The sequence below is a fragment of the Schistocerca gregaria genome, chromosome 1 (assembly GCF_023897955.1).
Source record: "Schistocerca gregaria isolate iqSchGreg1 chromosome 1, iqSchGreg1.2, whole genome shotgun sequence".
NCBI classification, from domain to species: Eukaryota; Metazoa; Arthropoda; class Insecta; order Orthoptera; family Acrididae; genus Schistocerca; species Schistocerca gregaria.
This window is the reverse complement of record NC_064920.1, coordinates 1086289509-1086312419: the sequence shown is the minus strand read 5'-3', so window position 1 is coordinate 1086312419 and position 22911 is coordinate 1086289509. Positions and strand designations below refer to the sequence as shown.

Below are 22911 nucleotides of genomic sequence, written 5' to 3'. Positions count from 1 at the left end.
GCATGTTGGGAGAAAGTGTTCTTATACGAAGACTCTGTTTCAAAGATCTAGAAGATAACTAGGACTGTTTCTTTAATACTGCAAGTCATGTACTCCTCTCTTTTCACAACTTTTTGACCTCAACTGTTACAGTTATACTGTCATTTTTGTTGGCACTCTGGTAAGAACAGTCCCATTTATCTTGCAGATAAAATGACTCCACTATTCGAACTTGAGCTGCTCCTACAGGATGACAATAATAGGGTTCTGGTCTTCTAAAGACTCCTTTTACAGACCTCACATCTCTTGATTTGCCTACCATGTACTTTGATACTGATGGAACGTGGTTCAAAATTGTTTTCTTTGAAAATGTCTCTGAAATAATAGTTAAAACTTGCACCTTCACACTGTAGGATGCACAATATTCAACAGCTGAATAGGTGTTTGTGAAAAATTCCAGGTAAGAGATGCAAGAGAGCTTTGGTTCATTTGCTTCTGAAGATGGGACTACTACTTTGAAGAGAGTGGTCAGTTCTGCTGTCTGTCCACCGATTCTTAACAGGACTAACACCTACCTCTGTAGTTGACAGATTCAGGGTATTTAATACTTCCTCTATTGATGCAAAAGCTGCACCATCTGCTCCATTGGAGGTTTCACCTTGTTCAGATAATTGGAGGTTTCACCTTGTTCAGATAGTATCATTGTTGTTATTCTGTCAAAGCATTTAGAACACAAAAAGTTGTCACTTTGGAATAGTCTTCAAATGAGAAACACACTGCAACTGTGTCAACTGGCAAATTCCTCACAAAAACACAGAACTCACTGAATGGTCTCAAATTTCTTAGAAGCCTCTTCAGTAAACAAATTAGTACTGAACAACTACAATACAGAAACCTGCAATGAACAACCACAACAAAGTGTAAGAAATAACTACAACAAAGACAATAGAAATAAACATTGTAACAAAGAAATTAGCATGGAACAACTTCAGTGAAGACATACATTACCCTAGAAAGTAAAAAAAAAGTAGTATTTTTTAAAATATAAAACTTGTTCAACTTAAAAGTGGAAGCTCTCCTTTACAGAGAGTATAGTACTACATGATACTAATCAACAGAAAAAAATCTAACTTTTCTGGATCGGCATCTTAAAAAAATAAATAAATAAAAATCTGCAAAGATTCAGAGGGTGACAGTAAAAGAAATTTGACAGATATGTCCAAATGGAGGACACCGTTGCAATCATAAAGCAACTACCTTTCAAATAAAAAAACTCTTAACAGCATATCTAGAAGTGTTACAGATATACAGCATTTCAAAAAAAAAAAAAAAATCCGAAATAGCATCTTCAAAATGGTGTTCACAGTGCCATCTTTGGAGGCCTGTATCTCGTGGCATGAATCTTTTTGAAGAAAACAAAAATATATGACTTTATTACTTACTCCTGAATTTTAACAAATGCTAAATTCAATAACATCCGAGACTATGAAGGTAACCCCCTTGCCTAAAGTGATACGGATTATGTCTTTAATTTCTGGCCGTAATTAGAGGAAAAAGAGAAGTTTGTGAGAAGATCATCACGTTTAGCCACAGGGTCATTTAGTAAGAATGAAAGTGTACAGAGATGATCAACCAACTCCAGTGGCAGATGCTGCAAGAGAGGCGTTCTGCATCATGGTGTGGTTTATTGTTAAAGTTCCATGAGTGTAAGTTCTTAGAAGAGTCAACATATCTTACAAAAACATTATTAGAATAAAATAAGAGACAGTGAAGCCCACACACAAGATTTCCAGCAATCCTTCTTCCCATAAACATTTGTGACTGGAACAGGAAAAGGGAAGGGAAATGCGCGGGGGGGGGGGGGGGGTGACAGTGGTACCACACGAAGTACACTCTACCACATACTGCAAAGAAGCTTGTGGAGTGTAGATGTAAGAAACATACAGCCCTAGTAATTCCAAACACAAACACAAATTCATCAGCCACAATATGCAAAATCAAAGTAGCTCACTAGGAAACCAACAGAAGCTCTTCCAATAACACATACTCAACACAGAACATCAAATAACTACCTAAGTAACATAGCTAACAAATAATTTCTGAACATAATCACTACAAACATGACCTGACTCAAAAACATCATGCCACCATGACTTCACACAACCCTACACAGTTATGTCTGGGACAAAGCAGACAAATGAAATCGCCTAATTTCGGTTGACCCTACTCTTGAATGCAAACCAAATGGTTTAAAAATGTAGACCATGGGATGAGTACAATGGAGCTCACAGTTCTAACTTCATTGTACTACAGATTGGACTGCTAGCATGCATTCTCTTAATACTGCTCTATTGAAATGATCTTGAGCAATGTAGGTGAATTTGAAAAAGTATCTATTCTAAAGAAGTGTGCAGTACGAACACCACACAGAAAGTTGGTAACTGTACATCCTACAAAAGCCACTGCCTCGGAATTCATTCAACTTACATACAAATACATTTATTACACAATGGCATTCCTGAACAATAAGAAGTGTGGGTTTAAGGTGAAACATGAACTTCACAATGACAATACTAGAAGTAAAAATAATTCTATAAGGACTACATGACTTTGTCTAGAATTCATACCAGAGTTTCATAGTATATTAAAAAAGAACTTGAAATTTGTAAATCAATAACAACTTCGCGTTCAATGTGACATTCATTGATGCATTCACACTTTGTGTCATAAATCCCACAACAAATAAGTGTCTTCAGGGAAATGGAACGAGATGAAGGCAGCCTTTGTACAGTATATTAAAAATAATTTATGCTGCTTATAGATTGTATTCAATGCAAGAATTAGTCAAACACAAAATATATTTGGTAAAACAGGCTACACTGTGTTACTGAGAAATGTAGTTGTGGTAAAATTAAAAGCAACATTGGTTCATGCTATAGTCAAATGGTTACAATGGCTCTGACCACTATGGGACTTAACATCTGAGGTATCGGTACCCTAGACTTAGAACTACTTAAGCCTAACTAACCTAAGGACATCACACACATCAATGCCCGAGGCAGGATTCAAACCTGGGACCACAGCGGTCACGTGGTTCCAGACTGAAGCGCCTAGAACCGCTCGGCCACTCCGGCCAGCACTAATGCTATAGTGAGATGGTGAAAATGAATGGGTTGTGTAGGACTGACTGTATCATATAACACTTGCATAGCTTCAGAAAAATGGGAGGCCAATCAGTTACTCTATGTATGGAAGACCAAGAATGGACTGCTGCACCCACGAAGAAGCAATGATGCAGATAAAGAATGGTTCAAAAGAGGGATTAAAATTCAGGATGAAAAGCTATTAATAGGTAAAGGCGCACAATTACGGTGTTAGCATGTCTATGCTTACACTGTAATTGCACTTTAAGCTTGATAAGAATCACTGATGGCATTGCTAATCCTCTGTGAAAGTGAGGAAAAATTGCAGGGCTTGTTGAATGTAATGAAGTGTCTAATGAGTCCATACTATGGATATAGAGAAAACCGAAGAAAGACAAAAATAATGAGTAGTAGTAGAACTGATATTAATGATGAACTTATCAAAATTGGTGACAAAAGAATACATGAAGTGAAGGAACTCTGTTACCATAAAAGCAACGCAACACACAACAGATGAAGCAAGGATGGACACAAAAAGCAAGACTAGTGCGTTCTGGGCAAAAAGAAGGCTACTAGTACCAAACACAAGGGCTAATCAGAGGAAGAAATTTCTGTAAATGTATTTTTGGAGTGTAGCATTGTACAGATGTAAAACTCTAAGTTAAAACCAGAAAAGTAATAAATCTGTGTGTGTGAGATGGGATGGTACAGGATGATGTTGAAAATTAAGTGGACTGAGAAGAAATGAGAAGGTGCTCTACAGAATCAGTCAGGAGAGATACATACAGAAAACACTGTCAAGGTGGAAAGAATGATACATGGGTTACATGTTACATCATATTTGGGAGTACTGTACAGAGTAAAAACTGTAAGGGAACACACAGATTGAATATATTCCATAAATAATTGAGGACGTTGGGTACTACTCTCAAATGTACAGGTTGACACATGACAGGAGTTTGTGGTGGTAGTTGTATCTTTTATTCATTAAGGAAATGTTATGTGCATATACTAGATAATGCTACCACATAGTGCAGAAAACACACTGTAATAACAATAATTTCTTGATGGAATTTTCCACTCATAAACAGAATGCTCACAACAAGAATAACAACAGCTCACTCACTTTAATGTTCAGAAATTCGGTGAAGTCCGTGCATTTTTTATTACAGCATGACCAACCTTTATAGGCGTCGTGGAAGAAAGGTGGCCCTGGGTGAAACGTACAAGAATCTGCAACAGCCCAGAAACCTAGCATTACTACTGTTAATTTTTAATTTCATATGATTTGTTTGGAAGAACATTCTAGAATTAGTATTAAAAGGCCTTTTTAAATGTATCTGTAAGAACCTTCGGTATTTTTAGATGGATCAAACTTCTGCCCACAGCCCTTGTTGTAGCACTGTTGAAGATTTTCACTAGTCATAATTAAATCAGCATCAGCTGAATAACAGAGTCAAAACACCACAACAAAGTTCGAGTGACTCGCACACGCTTACAATTATTGACACCAAAGATAGCAATCCTGATAGCCATGTGCTCTGAAAGCTACTACATATTTTAGAACCAAGATCTCTGACTTTTAAGTGGACCCGGTATTGAGAGTACCTGGGTGTTTTAAACAGTATTCTGCGTGTACACATTCCCGAGCAATATGGTGTTGGGTGTTTACGAGTATTTGGTTGTTTGTATGATTTTGAGTGTAGGCAGTGCGTTAACAGAAGATTCGTGTCATACTTATGGCGGTGGAGATGTGTATCCCCAAGAAATTGGAAATACTGTAGACCATAAACTACAATGGACTAAAGCTGTCAGTAAGTTGGGAGTTATATTTCTTTGATGCAGCTGTTTGGTCCATTGTTGATCAAAATCTGCACGCCACTTAACAGTCTAAGAAAGTACCCTACAGTTCAGTCCAGTGATGCTGTGAGCACATTTTATTATAGATTCACTTTTTTATTGTTTTTTACGAAGCCACGTATTCAGTAAGTGCGACACTTGTTCTCAGTTGTTCAAGTTGGAAAGTTTTTAAGATTGTAAATAAAGTAACTAATTGTGTCTTGGAGTATTAAATATCCATTTAATTAGCAAGTGGCTAGTAGAAAATTAATTTAGAAGCGCGATGTAACTACTGCCAGTAAAATACCTGACGAGTCATTATTGTATATTGCAATTGCTAAAAGATGCCCAGAGTACCAGACAGATCTCCGCTTGGAATAAGTCACGTGATCAAAAGCGTCGTATACAGTCTCATTTTTGTATAGCACCAGTATTTAATTTCACTAGCTTTATGACTGCGCAGAATCGGCTTATAGTCGTCTCAAACAGTCTTAACTCCTGGACACAGTTTAAGACAGTTTCGGAATTGCACACTATTAGTAAAAGTACTAGTTGTCATTCACGAAAGGCAGGTGCTACAGGCGACAAATGAGTTACATTAAACTTATACGTCTGAAGGCTAAGTAAATATTCCAGTGTGCTAATGCTCACTTAATATACAGTACATAGTGAAAGCTTCATTACGGTATCAATACATGGCTGACTAATCCATTCTTACTGTGGTGCAAGTATCAAGGAGAGCCCTTACAGATATTCAGTGCTACTGCTGGTAGAACTTTGAGACTTCTTCAGATGACTCAGTTGGTAGTGTTTCTAGAGCAATGCAAGTATGTTGGTTGTTGTCTGTAACTGGCTCTGTTTTAATTGTTGACATTGCGTATGAAAAATAATCAAGCATGTTATTTTTGTAGAAATAAGTGGAGTTATTTTATGTTGATTGTGTGGTGAGTAGTGCCTGTAGATGTAAACTACAGTTGGTGCCATTTAATGGTAACACATTTCCCACAACAGTCTAACATTGTAAGAGAAAATGGAAGCAAATGGTATAACACACACAGACAAATATACTCACTAAGAGGAAGATAACTGTAATTTGTTGTCTTCATTAAGAATTTGAATTATGCTGCAAATATTTCTCATAAAGTGAAAATATTAAACCTGCCCAAAATACCAAAATTTGTCTAAAACTGTGTAACCTGTATGTGTCAGAGATACAATAAGCCCCAAGAATAAATCAGTACCATTGTGAAATGCTATTTCACAGGGGAAAAACTACAATGGTTGATTTGTGTACTTTATAACATCATCAATACAGACTGAATTGAATTTAAATAGATACAAAACTTTCCATATGCAGTGGAGGTCATTTTGAATTGAAATTGTATTACACTGGAATTATAAATTGCATATTGAACTTACTTTCTCAGACTATGCTCCATCACCAGATGCATCTGCACACATTTCGTAGATTATTCCAAGTTTACTGACCTTACTGATTATTTTCCAAACTCTGCTTAGGCTTTCCTGCTTATCTTGCTAACTAGCAACCACGGGAGACTCAAAACAATGGAAAATCCAGGATGGAATTTAATAATATAATGTAAAGGATAGTTGATGCTAACCGCATAGCAAAGGGGCTGAGTAGCAGAAAGGCACGACAGAAAGACTGTCAGAAAGATAGCTTTCGACTAACAGAGCCTTTGTGAAAAGTGGACAACATACACACATGCTAGTGTGGTTTCAGCTGCCACAGACTGTGGTCATATGAGTTTTGAGTTGCATTTGCTTGAGTATGCATGTATGTATGTTGTCTACCTTGGACAAATCCCTTGTCGGCTGAAAGCTGACAGACAGTCTTTTTGTTGTGCCTTTCTGCGACTTAGCATTTCTGCTATATAGCGAGTATCACTATTGTTTTCATTATATTGTTACAGCCATGAGAGGAAATATATGGTGGTTAGGCCATACTTTAGGAGAGTGTTGGTTACATTGATAGCCAGTTTCTGCATTCATTATAATGCCACTGTACTTGCCTCAACTTCTGTACCCTCCATACTTAAAATTTATCACATTTCTCATAACCACCTATTGCCGCTGCCTATTTTTCATTACTTAATGCCCAGTAGTTGTTGATTTTCAAAATTAGCAGAAATGTTCTCTTCTTCAGAAGAATCACCTTACTTTGAGAGTCTTTCTGGTAGCCTTTTTAACCTGAGTGAATATCTTCATCCATAATCTGCAAACCATGGCATGGGACACATCTCATACAAGTCATTAGAGCCGCTTCTTGTTTCATTCACATATGGATCCCGGGAAGAATGACTGCATGTCTCTGTGTATATGCTGTAATTAATCTAGTCTTGTCCTCACAATCCTTTATACTGTAATAGATCTAGTTTTGTCCTCACGATCTCTATGGGAGTGATATGCTGAGGGTTGATTCCTTGGGTTGTCATTTGAAGTCAGTTCATGAAACTTTATAAGTAAGCTTTCTTAGAGTAGTTTAGTGTCTGTCTTCAGGTGTTGCCCAGTTCAGTTTCTCCAGCATCACCAAGACACTCTCCCATGGATCGAACAAACCTATGACTATTTGTGCTGCCCTTCTTTGTACATGTTCAGCATATGCCATTTGATTTGGGTCTCACACACTGGATGTTTTGCATACAGTGTCCTTTATAGACTGATTACATTTCCACAGTATTCTACTCATAAACTGAAGTCTGCCGCCTGCTTTCTGTACAGCAGAGCCTATGTGATTTTCCATTTCATACCCTTCAGTGAGATACACCAAAGTATTTGTTTGAGTTGACATATTCCAGCTGTGGGTAGTTGATACTGAAGTTATAACATAAGTTCTTTACTTGCTGTAGCGCACAATTTTATATTTTTGAACACTCAAAGTGAATTGCCAAACTTTGCACCACTTTGAAATCTTATCAAGGTGTGGCTGAATATTTTTACTTCATTATAGACAATGACATCAGCTTTGAAAAGTCAGGTGTTACTTTTAATAGCTCGTGCAAGATCATTTTTGTACAACATGAACGGCAAGTGGACCAACACATGTCCTTGAGAGGACACACCTGAAGTCATCTCTACATCTTTTGATTACTCTCCATCCAAGGTAATGTGATATGTCCGCCTAAGAAAGAAATCCTCAGTCCAGTCCCAAATCTCACTTGATACCCCATATAATCACATTTTTGATAACAAGCATACATGGGGTGCTGAGTCAAATGGCTTGTGGAAGTCAAGAAATACTACATTTATCTGAGTGCCTAAATTCACGGCTTTCGGTATGTCAGATGAGAAAAGTGAAGTTGGGTTTCATATGATCGATGTTTCCAGAATCCATGCTAGATGATATGGAGAAGGTAATTCTGTTCAGGGCACCTCAGGATATAGACGAATGTTCGATAGGAGTTTTCTTCTTTGACCAGTGATGTAGGAAACATGCAACAAATGCCATAAGCAATATGGCAATTATAACATGATGTTATTGGACATATTTTTTCAAATGGGTTAAGCTACAGATCAGCCTGTCAATGGGGCTAAGCTGCAGACCATGTGTCATTATAACCATTGTTTTTATGCTTTTGCATTCATTGGCAACTAACAAAAAAAAACGACTATATGCATTAAGGAGGTGATGTGAACACAGACATTATCGTTATGTCATTGGCCAAAGCTGACGACTCGTATCAAACATTCCTCTTGACCTGGCGCCTTATTATATTTGGGCCCAGAATATGTTCTTAAGATTCTACAACAAATGGATGTCAAGGACATTGAGCGATAGTTTTGTGCATCCCTTCTGCTGCTCGTTTTGTAGGCGGATGTGATCTGTGCTTTCTTCCAACTGCTGGGCACAGCTTTTTATTTGAGGCATCTTCAGTGCATTGTGGTTAAATGAGGAGTAACACAGCTGCAAATTAAGTATAGATTCTGATAAGGATTTCATGAGGACCTGGAACTTTGTTCAGTTTTAACGTCAGATGTTTCTCACCTCATCTTCCTCCTCCTCCATGTGGGGAGCCCGTGCAACTCGACTGCCTAACCATGTAAACTGTTCTTGTCTACATACTCCCAACTTATCGGAGTGTCCAGTGTACACAAAGAAAAAATAATCCCAAGAAATAAAGGTCCTTGACTGTCTCTGCTACTTTGAGGCCCGGTCCCCCCTCCTCTTTACACCCATCTTGCTCCCTTCCTCCCCCTCCCCCGTTGACTCCTGTTGTTTCCCTTCAAGGGAAGAGAAGAAAGCTGCTTTTCTGGCTCCTGCTAGGGGTGGGGCTCCCTCTTGAACACAGCTCCCTGGTGTTCTCAAGGTAGGAAGCCTGCAACCTCGGGTCCGTTGAGGGACCCACGCTCATATGGCCCAAAAGCCACTCGCTGTCTGTCCAATCCAGACATCACTGTTACCTATTCCCTTACAAATAACACCCCTCCCCCCCTCTGAGGGAGAAGCAGCAACACCACAAGTCCAAGAGCAAAGCTTCCCTGGCATCCTGGGGGGCTTCGCCCCGTCCTCCTCACTCCAAATCAGACCCAATTGTTATGGATGTCACCCCATCCGCGTCGGTGACAACCACCGACCCGGTGCCATGACCTTCCCTCGCCTTCTTTATGTCTAACCTGGACTCTAGCCACATGATAATCCACTGGAATTGCAACACATATTAGCTAACCTACCAGGAATACACAATTTGTTCACTCATATTCTGCTTTCTGTGTTTCTCTTCAAGAAACCTATTTCTCTGATGACCACTCTCCAACGTTTCATGGTTATCAGGTGTTCTGTCAGAACCGTGACCTTCTCCTCCAGGGCTTCAATGCACGCCATGCCCTGTGGGAGAGTGCCACTTTGACAGGTAGGGGGCTTGTAATTGACCAAGTTATTACAGACTTTTATCTGTGTTTCCTCAATGATTTTTCTCCTAAACAATTCAGTGGCACTCAAGGAACGTTTTCTGCCATCGATCTCACGATCACTTCCCCTGGTGCAGTGGCTTCACTACACTGGTCACCCCATGATGTCTTTGTGACAGTGGCTGCTTTCTGGTGATTCTGTGGTTCCCCTGCCACTGACAGGCAAACAGGTCCCCCACGTTGAGCATTTGGCAGAGCCAGTTGACGTTCATATATGTCTGCTGTGTACTTCGACATGTCTCCGTGGATTGCTTTAATGTGGTTGTGCAAGATGTCGGACACTGTTCTTCATGCCGCTGGCACTGCTATCCACCAGTCCCCCTTGTTGTTGACTGTTACCATAGTGGACAAGGACGTAGCAGTTGCTATCCAGGACCACCAACAGGCGCTGCAACAATATAAACAACATTCTTCCCAGGCTAACCTTATTGATTTTAAGCCTCTCTGCCCGAAAGCTCGCTCTTGTTACGATGAGTTCCTGGGGATGTATGCATCTTCATTCCAGGATTGGTCCAAGCTCCGTAGCCTTCTGGGCCGCCATCGACAATCAGCGGTCCAGGATCTTATCACTCGGATGCCCAGACTTTGCCTGCCCCCTTGAACACCCGGAGGGGTCATTTTTATCCCTACCATTTAATTATTTTAAATAATAATAAATATTATTTCACAATTTTAAGCATTTATTATATTATAATATTTACAAGATTTATAGCCGTTTCGGATACAGAAGTGTGAATAAAAAGAACAGACACAAATTATATTATTTATTGGCATATAAACAAATTTCACTGAACCTGGTAACACCCAAACAAGTGTAAGCAAGTGACAGGCTTTTCTTTGTTCTAAATTCATAAAAAATTGAACTTTTCATGTGTACAGAAATACCCAGTGTGTAGTTCATCTGCAAGCTGCCGAATATGTCTTCTTTTGATTTTCTTCAAGTAACAGCCATAAATACTACATATGCATTTATTCCTGCTACGTCAAGGATATTGTAGAAGGAGTGCACTGGTCGTATTCTTGAGGAAGCCTCGACAATACTGCCTCGCCATCTTGTCTACTATGTCAACACCAAATTTTGTTTTGTTGTAATAATATACAGTTTGTGGAGTTTTCTTCTCATTTGCATTTATGGTAACACTAGGATGAAGGGAAGACATTACTACTTTAGTAGATTTTTTGCTTTTTTTTTTTCCTTGATAAATTGTTGAGGAAATACCATGTTTTAAAACTTTTGTGGAGTACAGAGGACTCTTCAAGGCTTCAGAGCATGTTGTATTTCTCTTCTTGCTCTGTTTACTGTTCCTACAATGGTGGTTGATTTTTCTTTCAATTTTTTGCCTAGTTTGAGGGGATTGAAGTAATTGTGTGTAATGATGTTTCTGCCTTTGCCCAGAAATGGTTCCATAAGACTCATCACTACATAATCTGAAATCCTTTCATCTTGGTATCATGCAGTATCCTTACCGAGATAAGAGAAACCATTGAGTATATACTTTATTTCAACATCTACAGCTAACCAGTATTTTTGCCTAGACTTGTCAGGCTTTGAAGCCATGAATTGTATGAACGGGCACCTAGTTTTACTTGGGAGGAGCTGCTCGTCTATTGTTATGTCATTCTGTAAGGGTCATTCCATGTCAAGTCATTCAGGCCATGACACCCATTATCTAGTTGTGAACTGAGATTTTATTTACTGCTTTTGTATCTAATATTATGACCTTTTACCAGTTTTTATTGCTTTATATACATTCTGTTGGTAGCAATTGCTGAAAGTTTGATGCAATGCGTTACTTCAAAACAAACTGTAAAAATTTGGAAATTGGATGCAGATTTTAAACAAAAAATGGGGTCATTGCACGTCAAAGGGACCAATATTGAAAAGTGTGCCCACTCAACCAACAGATCCTTTATGGCGCTTGAAGGGATCACAGCAAATTTTCTTATGTAGAGAGAATTTGTGGAGGTGCCTGTCTTTGCTTGTTTAACACACACACACACACACACACACACACACACAAAAAACACTTAAATCACAGTATTAATGACTATTGCTTCAGTGTAATAAAAGTTCTTGTTCTTCACTGGTAAGTTCATTCACAGAAATCAGTGCATTATCACATATATCTTGCAGATACTGTCCAGGAAAACATTGCCTAATTGTTCTTTCCATACTGCTTCAGTCATAAAACCAATATTTGCCATAAATAATTTAAAAGGTGATTGGTGTGACCTAAAAAGTAATTAAATAATGAAAAATCATTCTATCCCATTGTTGCTTTACAAAAGTATTTCACATTTTTATTGTAACATTAGGAGATTTACTTTTGTTTTGGAATGAATAGTTAAAAACTGCAAAAATTGAATTTTTAACCAATAATTCACCCTGAGTACAACTCAGTAAAACTCAGAGTGCATGTTCCGTGAAGACATGACTCAAAACAGAGGAACTGGATGATGCAATGCACGTAGTGGCAATAAAACATTGTTCTCAGATATGATTTGGTGCTAGGGAAATCCATTGTAGCCATCTTCAGCAATTTAGTGGTGACATGGTAGCCATGAATTAGCAACTTCAATATTTCTTTTACAATAACATTGTTTTACACACTTCTCATTATTTCTACAAACTGATTCTTTTTGTGTGACATAATGGAATATTTATAATAATATTGTAAATTTTTCAAAGATATCTATGAAGGGGCAATACCTTAAAAATTATAGTGTCCATGCATTGATTTTGTTTAAAAGAAATTGTGCATATTTTTTTCTGAGATGTAGATGATGGCTATTCACAACTGGAAGCACACTAAAATAATTCCAGCTTCCACTGCAGAAACTGTAGGAACTACTGCATTTTTAAATTATAGAGGAGCTTGTCTATGAAAGCCTGAATTCCTGAATCTATACAACTTCTTTTTATTATAAGTGAAAAAGTAATTGACCTGCAACATTTACATTTTGGAAATGTGAATGTATCTAGGTAAACTTCCACTACCCAAAATTTAGAGGATTTTCATGATGATGGGTGTCGTTTCCTAAAATTTCTGGATAATTTGACGTGGAATGACCCATAATCATACAGAGCGTGTAGACTTCTCGTCGAACCTCAGGAATCTCATAATCTCACAGAATCTATTTCTACTCGTGCTTTCCGCTCTCAATGGTAGGCCCCAGGAGTCTGACCATAAGCAGTGAAGGTCTGTACTTCGGAAATCATTCACACCACGAGCATGAATAATTGAAATAAATGCTTCTGTAGTCATTGACCAGCTGTCATTTTGTAGTACTCTGTGTGCCTTTGTTGTAGTACATTTCAAGATAGATTTGACTATATAATTGTCTATGAACAAGTACCAAGCACTCGATAAAAGTTCATCACTTACATTTCTTTTTAGATGTGGTGTAAGTCCAGGAGACTCTCTCAAAGTATTGTGACTAGGAAGATGCCCACCTTGTGAACTAGACACTGATTCTATACAGACTGTTCCATTAGGACCAACTTCTTTATGTCTTTGATCAGATGATGAAGTAAGCAGTCACTTGTTCTACATTGCAAGGTACAGGATTATCTCCTCTCCTGTTACATGATTCTTCTTGATCTATAGAGTACGAATAGTAGTAGTAGTAGTAATAATAATAATAATAATAATAATAATAATAATATGCTTACTTGACTGTAAGCTTCCATTATCTGTGCCCCATGCGGGTACGGGGGTCAGAATAGGCCCGCGGTATTCCTGCCTGTCGTAAGAGGCAACTAAAAGGAGTCTCAACCTTTTCGGCCTTATATGATGGTCCCCTTTCGGATTTGACCTCCATCTTTCTAAATTGTTCCGAAGAGCGAGCCAATTGGGGAAGGGCGCCTTACATGGTGCACTGTATCTGTCGTGCATTGAGACCTTTAGCCGGCTTTCTCGTCGTTGCAACGGTGTCCCGCTCGTTCTCCATCTCTTGGGCGAGGATACATCCCTGCGTGCAATTACCTCACTGCACTGTGCAGTGTTGCTTTTCGCTGTGACGACGACCTTATACATTTTTGCACCTAAGATCCAGCACGGTAGTCAGTTAGTTGTGGTGGGGCCGCCATGTACCCTGTTGGTTGTAGTCCCCTCACAACACAGGAATCGCTCTGCTGATGCTTGCGCCGTTTACTCCCCTTGTATGCCAAGGAGTAGATGCCCATCTCCCTGGGGCAGCAGGACTCCCGGCAATGGCCATCCTGCCAGGTGGCTCTTGCTGTGGCTGGGTGGCGCCCATGGGGAGGGCCCTCGGTCGGAGCAGGTGGCATCAGGGCGGATGTCCTGCAATGAAGCGCGGTACATCATCTCTTGCTGGTGGCCAGCCACCAGCAGTCTCTAAGCATTCAAGGGCTCATTTTAAAGCTAACGTTTATGACCCCAAATCGTTCCCATCCCTGGCCACACCATGGGAGGAACGAAAGGCAATGAATGATAGTGACATGTATTCGCCCAGGTATCTCGTCTGTACCAGAGCTGATGGGGAATCCTTTGTATCCATGAAGCCTCAGTTCTTTGTAGAGCATTTGGAGGACAAGTTTGGAGAGGTGGAGGGCTTGTCTAAAATGTGCTCTGGGTCAGTTTTGATAAAAACAGCATCCTCCGCCCAATCACGCAGGTTGCTTGCTTGTGACAAGTTGGTGGATGTTAACGTTACCATCACCCCACATAAGAGTTCAAATATGGTCCAGGGTGTTATTTTCCATAGGGTCCTACTTCTGCAGTCTGATGACGAGCTGCGCGCCAACTTAGAGCGTAGAGGTGTTCATTTCGACCGGCGGGTTCATCGGTGTCCGAGGAGTGCCATCATCTTGGCCTTCGAGGGTGATACATTACCGGAGAATTTCAAGGTGATGGTCTACAGTTGTGACGTCAAGCCCTATATCCCTCCCCCGATGCGGTGCTGTAAGTGCTGGAAGTTCGTCCATATGTCTTGCCGCTGTACTTCCAGCCTCACATGTCGAGATTGTAGACGCCCATCTCATCCTGATACTCCATGTGTTCTGCCTCCCATCTGTGTCAACTGTGGAGAGCCTCATTCACCTTGCTCGCCAGACTGCAGGATCTTACAGAAAGAACGCAAAATCATGGAATATAAGACCCTGGACCGACTGTCTTACACTGAGGCTAAGCAGAAATTTGAACGGCTACATCCCGTGCACATGATGTCGTCTTATGCCTCCACTGTCACTCCTGCTCCAGCTCCTTTAGCTGCTCCACAGACAGTTAGCTCTCAGCGTCAAGAGGACCTCACCTGCCCCCTTGACGATGGGGTCCCCTTCTCTTGCTCTTGCTCCCACACCATCTACCTCGGGAGCAGCACCCACTAAACCACCGGGGACACCAGTCCCCACTTCTAAGCCGGAGAAGCCTAAGTTTTCTTCGGCTTCTCTCGCTCGGAAGGGATCTCTTGGTCCGTTCCCAGGTTACTACCAGCGGCACAGCAGACGCCAACCAGTAGCTGAAGAAGCCACAGGTCGCTGGTCGTTGAGCTTCGCGATCATCTTCGGTTCCGGAGACTGACACCAATCAGCCCTCTCAACGACGGCAACCGAAGGAACAGCGAGAGAAAACGACCAAGGCACCTGCGGTGGCTCCTACTCAACCGCTACCTACAAGCTCTGCGTCTGAGGATGAGGTGGAGATTCTTGCGTCCGCTGAGGACCTCGATCTTGCCGGTCACTCAGACTCAATGGATAGAATTTGCACAGGTGCTCCATCAGAGGCAGCAGGTGACCCAGCATTTTAATCTGCCTTCTCAGTCCCGTCACGCCTTTCTTAGACATGGACAACTCCATCCTCCAGTGGAACTGCAGCGTTTTCTTCCACCATGTAGCTGAGCTCCGCCAACTTATCAGCCTACACCCTTTCCTCTGCATTGCTCTGCAGGAAACTTGGTTTCCGGCAATGCGAACCCCTGCCCTCCGTGGCTACTGGGGTTATTATAAGAACCGGGCCGCTTATGAAGGGGTGTCTGGTGGCGTCTGCATATATGTCCTGAACTCTCTTCACAGCGAGTCTGTACCTCTCCAAACTCCTTTAGAGGCTGTCGCTGTTCGGGTGTGGACGCCACAGGCTGTTACCGTCTGCAGTCATTACCTTCCACCGGATGGTGATGTTGCGCAGCATGTCCTGGCTGCTCTGACAGCCCAATTGCCGCCACCTTTCTTGTTACTGGGTGACTTTAACGCCCATAACCCTCTGTGGGGTGGGTCAGTGGCAACAGGTCGAGGCGCCATCGTTGAGCATTTATTGGCGCAGCTCGATCTTAAGTGATGGTGCCTTCACACACTTCAGTGTGGCGCATGGCACATACTCCTCCATTCACCTTTACATCTGTAGTCCTAGCCTCTTACCGTCTGTTCAATGGAGAGTGCATGACGACCTGTGTGGTAGTGACCACTTTCCGATCTTTCTGTCACTGCCACAGTGTCAATCTTCTGGGTGCCCTAGCAGATGGGCTCTGAATAAGGCTGACTGGGACTTGTTCTCTTCCACTGCCGCTATTGCGCCTCTTTCTAACAATGACATTGATGCAGTGGTTCAATCGGTCACCACCGACATCATTACTGCCGCCGAATCTGCCATTCACCGTTCTTCTGGGTCCCCTCGGTGGCAGACTGTGCCTTGGTGATCGCCTGAGATCGCTGAAGCGATTAATGCTCGCTGGCGAGCGCTCCAGCGTCACAAGCGCCATCCCTCCATAGAGCACCTTATCACCGTGGTACAACAACCGAGTTAGAAAACTGCTGCGGAAGCAAAGGGAACTTCACAGCAAACATAAACATAGCCAAAGCCTTGCACACAAACAAAAATTACGCGAAGCGAAATGTAGTGTGAGGAGGGCTATGCGAGAGGCTTTCAATGAATTCGAAAGTAACGTTCTATGTACTGACTTGGCAGAAAATCCTAAGAAATTTTGGTCCTATGTCAAAGCGGTAGGTGGATCAAAACAAAATGTCCAGACACTCTGTGACCAAAATGGTACTGAAACAGAGGATGACAGACTAAAGGCCGAATTACTAAATGTCTTCTTCCAAAGCTGTTTCACAGAGGAAGACTGCACTGTGCTTCCTTCTCTAGATTGTCGCACAGTTGACAAAATGGTAGATATCGAAGTAGACGACAGAGGGATAGAGAAACAATTAAAATCGCTCAAAAGAGGAAAGGCCGCTGGTCCTGATGGGATACCAGTTCGATTTTACACAGAGTACGCGAAGGAACTTGCCCCCCTTCTTGCAGCAGTGTACCGTAGGTCTCTAGAAGAGCGAAGCGTTCCAAAGGATTGGAAAAGGGCACAGGTCATCCCCGTTCTCAAGAAGGGACGTCGAACAGATGTGCAGAACTATAGACCTATATCTCTAACGTCGATCAGTTGTAGAATTTTGGAACACGTATTATGTTCGAGTATAATGTCTTTTCTGGAGACTAGAAATCTACTCTGTAGGAATCAGCATGGGTTTCGAAAAAGACGATCGTGTGAAACCCAGCTCGCGCTATTCGTCCACGAGACTCAGAGGGCCTTAGACACGGGTTCACAGGTAGATGCCGTGTTTCTTGACTTCCGCAAGGCGTTTGACACAGTTCCCCATAGTCGTTTAATGAACAAAGTAAGAGCATACGGACTATCAGATCAATTGTGTGATTGGATTGAGGAGTTCCTAGATAACAGAACGCAGCACGTCATTCTCAATGGAGAGAAGTCTTCCGAAGTAAGAGTGATTTCAGGTGTGCCGCAGGGGAGTGTCATAGGACCGTTGCTATTCACAATATACATAAATGACCTGGTGGATGACATCGGAAGTTCACTGAGGCTTTTTGCAGATGATGCTGTGGTGTATCGAGAGGTTGCAACAATGGAAAATTGTACTGAAATGCAGGAGGATCTGCAGCGAATTGACGCATGGTGCACGGAATGGCAATTGAATCTCAATGTAGCGAAGTGTAATGTGATGCGAATACATAGAAAGATAGGTCCCTTATCATTTAGCTACAAAATAGCAGGTCAGCAACTGGAAGCAGTTAATTCCATAAATTATCTGGGAGTACGCATTAGGAGTGATTTAAAATGGAATGATCATATAAAGTTGATCGTCGGTAAAGCAGATGCCAGACTGAGATTCATTGGAAGAATCCTAAGGAAATGCAATCCGACAACAAAGGAAGTAGGTTACAGTACGCTTGTTCGCCCAATGCTTGAATACTGCTCAGCAGTGTGGGATCCGCACCGGGTAGGGTTGATAGAAGAGATAGAGAAGATCCAACGGAGAGCAGCGCGCTTCGTTACAGGATCATTTAGTAATTGCGAAAGCGTTACGGAGATGATAGATAAACTCCAGTGGAAGACTCTGCAGGAGAGACGCTCAGTAGCTCGGTACGGGCTTTTGTTGAAGTTTCGAGAACATACCTTCACCGAAGAGTCAAGCAGTATATTGCTCCCTCCTACGTATATCTCGCGAAGAGACCATGAGGATAAAATCAGAGAGATTAGAGCCCACACAGAAGCATACCGACAATCCTTCTTTCCACGTACAATACGAGACTGGAATAGAAGGGAGAACCGATAGAGGTACTCAGGGTACCCTCCGCCACACACCGTCAGGTGGCTTGCGGAGTACGGATGTAGATGTAGATATAGATCATCTTCAAACGGCTGCACGCGCGAGCCCGCCGCATTATCCGCCAATGCAAGCAGGAGTGCTGGGAACGGTATGTGTCCACCATTGGCCTCCATGTCACTCCATCGCAGGTCTGGGCCAAGATTCGACGCCTCTATGGCTATCGGACCCCTGTCAGCATCCCTGCGCTCTCACTGAATGGAGCAGTTTGTACTGACTCCGACGTCATTGCAAACCGCTTGGCAGAGCACTTTGCCCTGAATTCCACTTCTGCCAACTACCCCTTGGGCTTCCGCTCCATTAAAGAGCAGATAGAATGTCAGAGTCTTTCTTTTCGCACCCACTATCCTGAATTGTACAATGTTCCATTCAGTGAATGGGAATTTCGCAGCGCCCTCGCCGCTTGTCCTGATACCGCTCCTGGGCCAGATAGCATCCACTCTCAGATGCTGAAACACCTTTCAGTGGCCTGCCAGCGACGCCTCCTCGACCTTTACAACCGCATTTGGGTCGAGGGTGAGTTTCCGTCGCAATGGCGGGAAATTCTTGTTGTCCCTATTCTGAAGCTGGGAAAGAACCTTTTAGAAGTGGACAGCTACCGTCCCATTAGCCTCACCAACGTTCTTTGCAAGTTGCTTGAACGGATGGTGAGCCGGCGCCGACTTCTACCTTTACTACAGCTCCATTGGCATTGCAGCTGCCGAACGTCGGCTACTGGCGCAATCCGCAAGGTGCAGTCTTGGGCTGTAGCGCATGGTTTTCAGTTTTCGGCAGCCAAGACCTGCATTATGCATTTGTGCCGGCGACGCACTGTTCACCCGGAGCCGCGGCTTTATCTAGATGGCAAGCTTCTTCCAGCGGTATAGTCACATAGGTTTCTGGGGGTGGTTTTTGATGCCCGGTTGACTTGGCTGTCTCATATTCGGCAGCTTAAACAGGCGTGTTGGCGGCATCTAAATGCTATGCGATGCCTGAGCCACACCGGGTGGGGCGCCGACCAATCTACTCTCCTTCGGCTTTACCAGGCATTAGTCCAGTCCCGTCTGGACTATGGGAGTCTGGCTTATGGCTCAGCATCCCCATCTGCGTTGCGGGTGCTGGACGCAATCCTCCACAGCGGGATACGACTTGCCACTGGTGCCTTCCGGACCAGCCCTGTGGACAGCATCCTAGTGGAGGCAGGTGTCCCTCCCCTGCGGTTACGACACCAACGTTTGCTGGCCGCTTATGCTGCCCACGTTTTTAGCTTGCCTGGGCATCCCAACTATCGTCTCCTGTTCCCGCACTCAGTCGTCCATCTGCCAGAACGTCGGCATCGGTCAGGTTGTACGATTGCGGTCCGAGTCAAAGAGCTTCTTTCCGGGCTTAGGGTTCTCACTGTTGCACCACCTTTCTGGGCCACATTGCGTACACCCCCATGGTGTGTTCCTCGCCCTTGCCTTCGGCTCGACTTGGCACAGGACCCTAAGGACTCAGTCCCTCCAGAGGCCTTCCGACGCCGCTTTTATTCCATCCTGGCCACGTATCAGGGCTGTGGCGTTGTCTACACCGACGGTTCGATGGTTGCTGGTCTTGTCGGTTATGCACTAACTCTAGGGGACCATTCTGAACAACGTTCATTGCCGGCTGGCTGCAGTGTTTATACTGCTGAGCTGGTCGCCATCTTTCGTGCCCTAGAGTATATCCGCTCCTGCTCAGGTGAGTCCTTCGTTGTCTGTAGCGATTCCCTGAGCGGTTTACGAGCTCTCGACCAGTGTTTCCCTCGTTCTCGTCTGGTGATGGCTATCCAGGAGTCCCTGCATACTCCTGCGCGTTGCGGCCGCTCTGTGGTCTTCGTGTGGACCCCAGGCCATGTTGGTATACCCGGCAATGAGAATGTTGACCGCCTGGCGAAAGAGGCCACCAGTATACCATCTCTGGACATTGGGCTCCCGGAGACAGATTTGCGAGCATTCCTACGCAGCAAAATTCTGGACCTTTGGGACACTGAATGGCGCACCCTGCCTTCACGAAACAAACTTCGGGCCATCAAGGAGGCTACCGGTATGTGGCGCTCCTCCTTGCGGACCTCTCGCAAGGAGTCTGTTGTCCTCTGCCAGCTGCGCATTGGGCACACATGGCTGACGCACGGCCACCTATTGCGACGTGAGGACCCACCTTTATGCCGCTGCGGCTTCGTTTTGACAGTGGTCCACATTTTATTGGAGTGCCCACTTTTAGCTGTGCTCAGGCAGTCATCTGCACTGCCTGACACACTCCCTGCGCTTTTAACAGATGACTCTGCTATGGCTGACTTAGTTTTACGTTTTATTCGGTCAGGGGGTTTCTGTTTCGTTTTATTGTATTGTGTTGATTCTGGCTATTGGCCTACGATTTTAAACTGAGTTTTTAATGTGTTCTCGGTGGTTGGCTTTTCCTTTTTTATCCCTATGGTTGGCCAACCACCGCCACACTCTGTGTGGTTTTACTTTGTTTTGTCTGTTCTTTGTGTGAGTATTTCTTGTCCTGTGTCGTCTGCCGTCTTTCCTGTTGTTCGTTTTCCTTCTCTTTAGGAGGTTTAAGTTTTTTTTTTTTTTTTTTTGGAAAAAGGGACCGATGACTAGCAGTCTGGTCCCTTTAACCACCCACAAACCAACCAATCCATTATCTGTATCTGAAGAATCAGAATCATTAGTATTAGATGATTCATCTTCTCCCAGTGTCTGCGGAAAAATTCTTTCTCTGAATCATCAAAAAAAAAGTTTGCCGCCACCTGAACTCTGTAACTCTGCAAGAAAAATACTCTTTCTGATTCATTTCAATCTTCATCCATAATCACCTTTGAAAAACTGCTTCTTACAAGGAATGAAGAACAGTGGCGAACCGAGCCCATTGTCATTTCATACGGCAATAATATGAACTAAAGTAAATCATTGCAATACAGAGTAAAGTAGCTGAGGCTTGAGAACGCACAAGATGAATGTATGACATAACTATAAGCAAAATCATAGCTTTTTTCTCAAGGGGTCAATATGACTCCTCTGGGCATTAAAGATAAAACTGGAAAAAGTGATGATCAATTAGGCGAAATGCGCTGTTTTTTAATATAATGAAAGGACATGCCAAATAAATAAATGTCACAAAAGTAAATGTCATTCTTCAAACCACAGTTTGCACTTAAAGAGTAATTTTGACCCCTCTGGCCATTAGAGTGTTATCCTACAGGAAGCTCTGTGTACTGATCCATCAGTCCTTGCAGAACACCTTGTGACAAACTTTGTGACAGCATCAGCACCATCTTACTATCCAACTACGTACATACCTGGCAGAAACAAGTTGAAGAAAACCCCATCTGTTTCAAACCCCTCCAAGCTGAAGCCTATAATGAACCCTTCACTGAATGGGAATGCTTGCAGGCTCTCACCTCTTCACATGACTCGACTCCAGGCCTGGATTCCATCAAAAACCAGATGATCCAACTCTTGGATGAGCTTTTGGTCACAGCTTTCATCAGTAAGAGGGACACACACACACAAAACACACCCCACACTCACGACTGCCAACTCCAGCATCTCAGGCCGGAAACCAACTATCACATGGGATACAAGCAGCAATGTGAAGGTGGCGGGGAAGGGGGAGGTATAGTAGTGTATTGGTGGAAAAGAGATGATTACTGTCTGGTGGAGTGTGCAGGGACTGCACTGCCAACAGGGAACTATCAGAAGGTTGTGGGGCAGGGAGGAGGTGAAAAAAGGAAAGAGCCAGGAAAAGAAGGGCAGATGCATTGGAAGAGTGCTGCAAATAAACATGATGGAAGATGAGAGTGGGGTGGAGATGATAGGACAGCAGGGGTGGAAACCGTTGGGTGGAGGGTGTGGGGACAGTATGTTACCACAGGTTGAGGCGGGGGTGATAGGAAAGCAGGGGTGGAAACCATTGAGTGGAGGGTGTGGGGACAGAATGTTACCATAGGTTGAGGCCGGGATGATTAAGGAAGTGGAGAATGTGTTGTAAGGATAATTCCCATCTGCATAGTTCAGAAAAGCTGGTGGTAGAGGAATGGACCCAGATGGCTCAGGTAGTGAAGCAGCAATTGAAATCAAGTGTGTTATGTTCAGCTGTATGTTGTGACACAGGGTGGTCTACTTTGCTCTTGGCCACAGTTTGGCAGTGGTCGTTCATCCTGGTGGTCAACTAGCCGGTAGTCAAGCCAGTATAAAAGGCTGTGCAGTGATTGCAGCAGAGCTGGTAAATGACATGGCTGCTTTCACAGGTAGCCCGGCCCCTGATAGGATTTGATCCTTGTGGTAAGGGATTGGGATTGGGAGTGTCATAAGGATGGACTAGGATGTTGTGGAGGTTGGGTGGGTGATGGGACACCACTTTAGGAAGGGTGGGAAGTAT

The 22911-nt window shown here is 43.1% G+C and overlaps 2 protein-coding genes across 2 annotated transcripts in view; one reads left to right on the top strand and one right to left on the bottom strand.

Annotated features, from left to right (window-relative positions):
• The window catches only part of LOC126281943 (cysteine and histidine-rich domain-containing protein morgana), a 66999-nt gene extending 62423 nt beyond the window's left edge, over nt 1-4576 (bottom strand). Inside the window, exons 1-2 of the mRNA XM_049981295.1 lie at nt 4473-4576; nt 4249-4355 (exon numbers count right to left, since the gene is read on the bottom strand). Of these exons, the coding sequence (XP_049837252.1) occupies nt 4249-4355; nt 4473-4548 (183 nt within the window). The 5' untranslated portion in view covers nt 4549-4576. The remainder of the gene's footprint in view (nt 1-4248; nt 4356-4472) is intronic.
• Nucleotides 4577-4776: 200 nt separating this feature from the next.
• LOC126281947 (peroxiredoxin-4) overlaps nt 4777-22911 on the top strand; it is a 37603-nt gene continuing 19468 nt past the window's right edge. The window contains exon 1 of the mRNA XM_049981309.1: nt 4777-4936. Coding sequence (XP_049837266.1) covers nt 4777-4936 — 160 coding nt within the window. The remainder of the gene's footprint in view (nt 4937-22911) is intronic.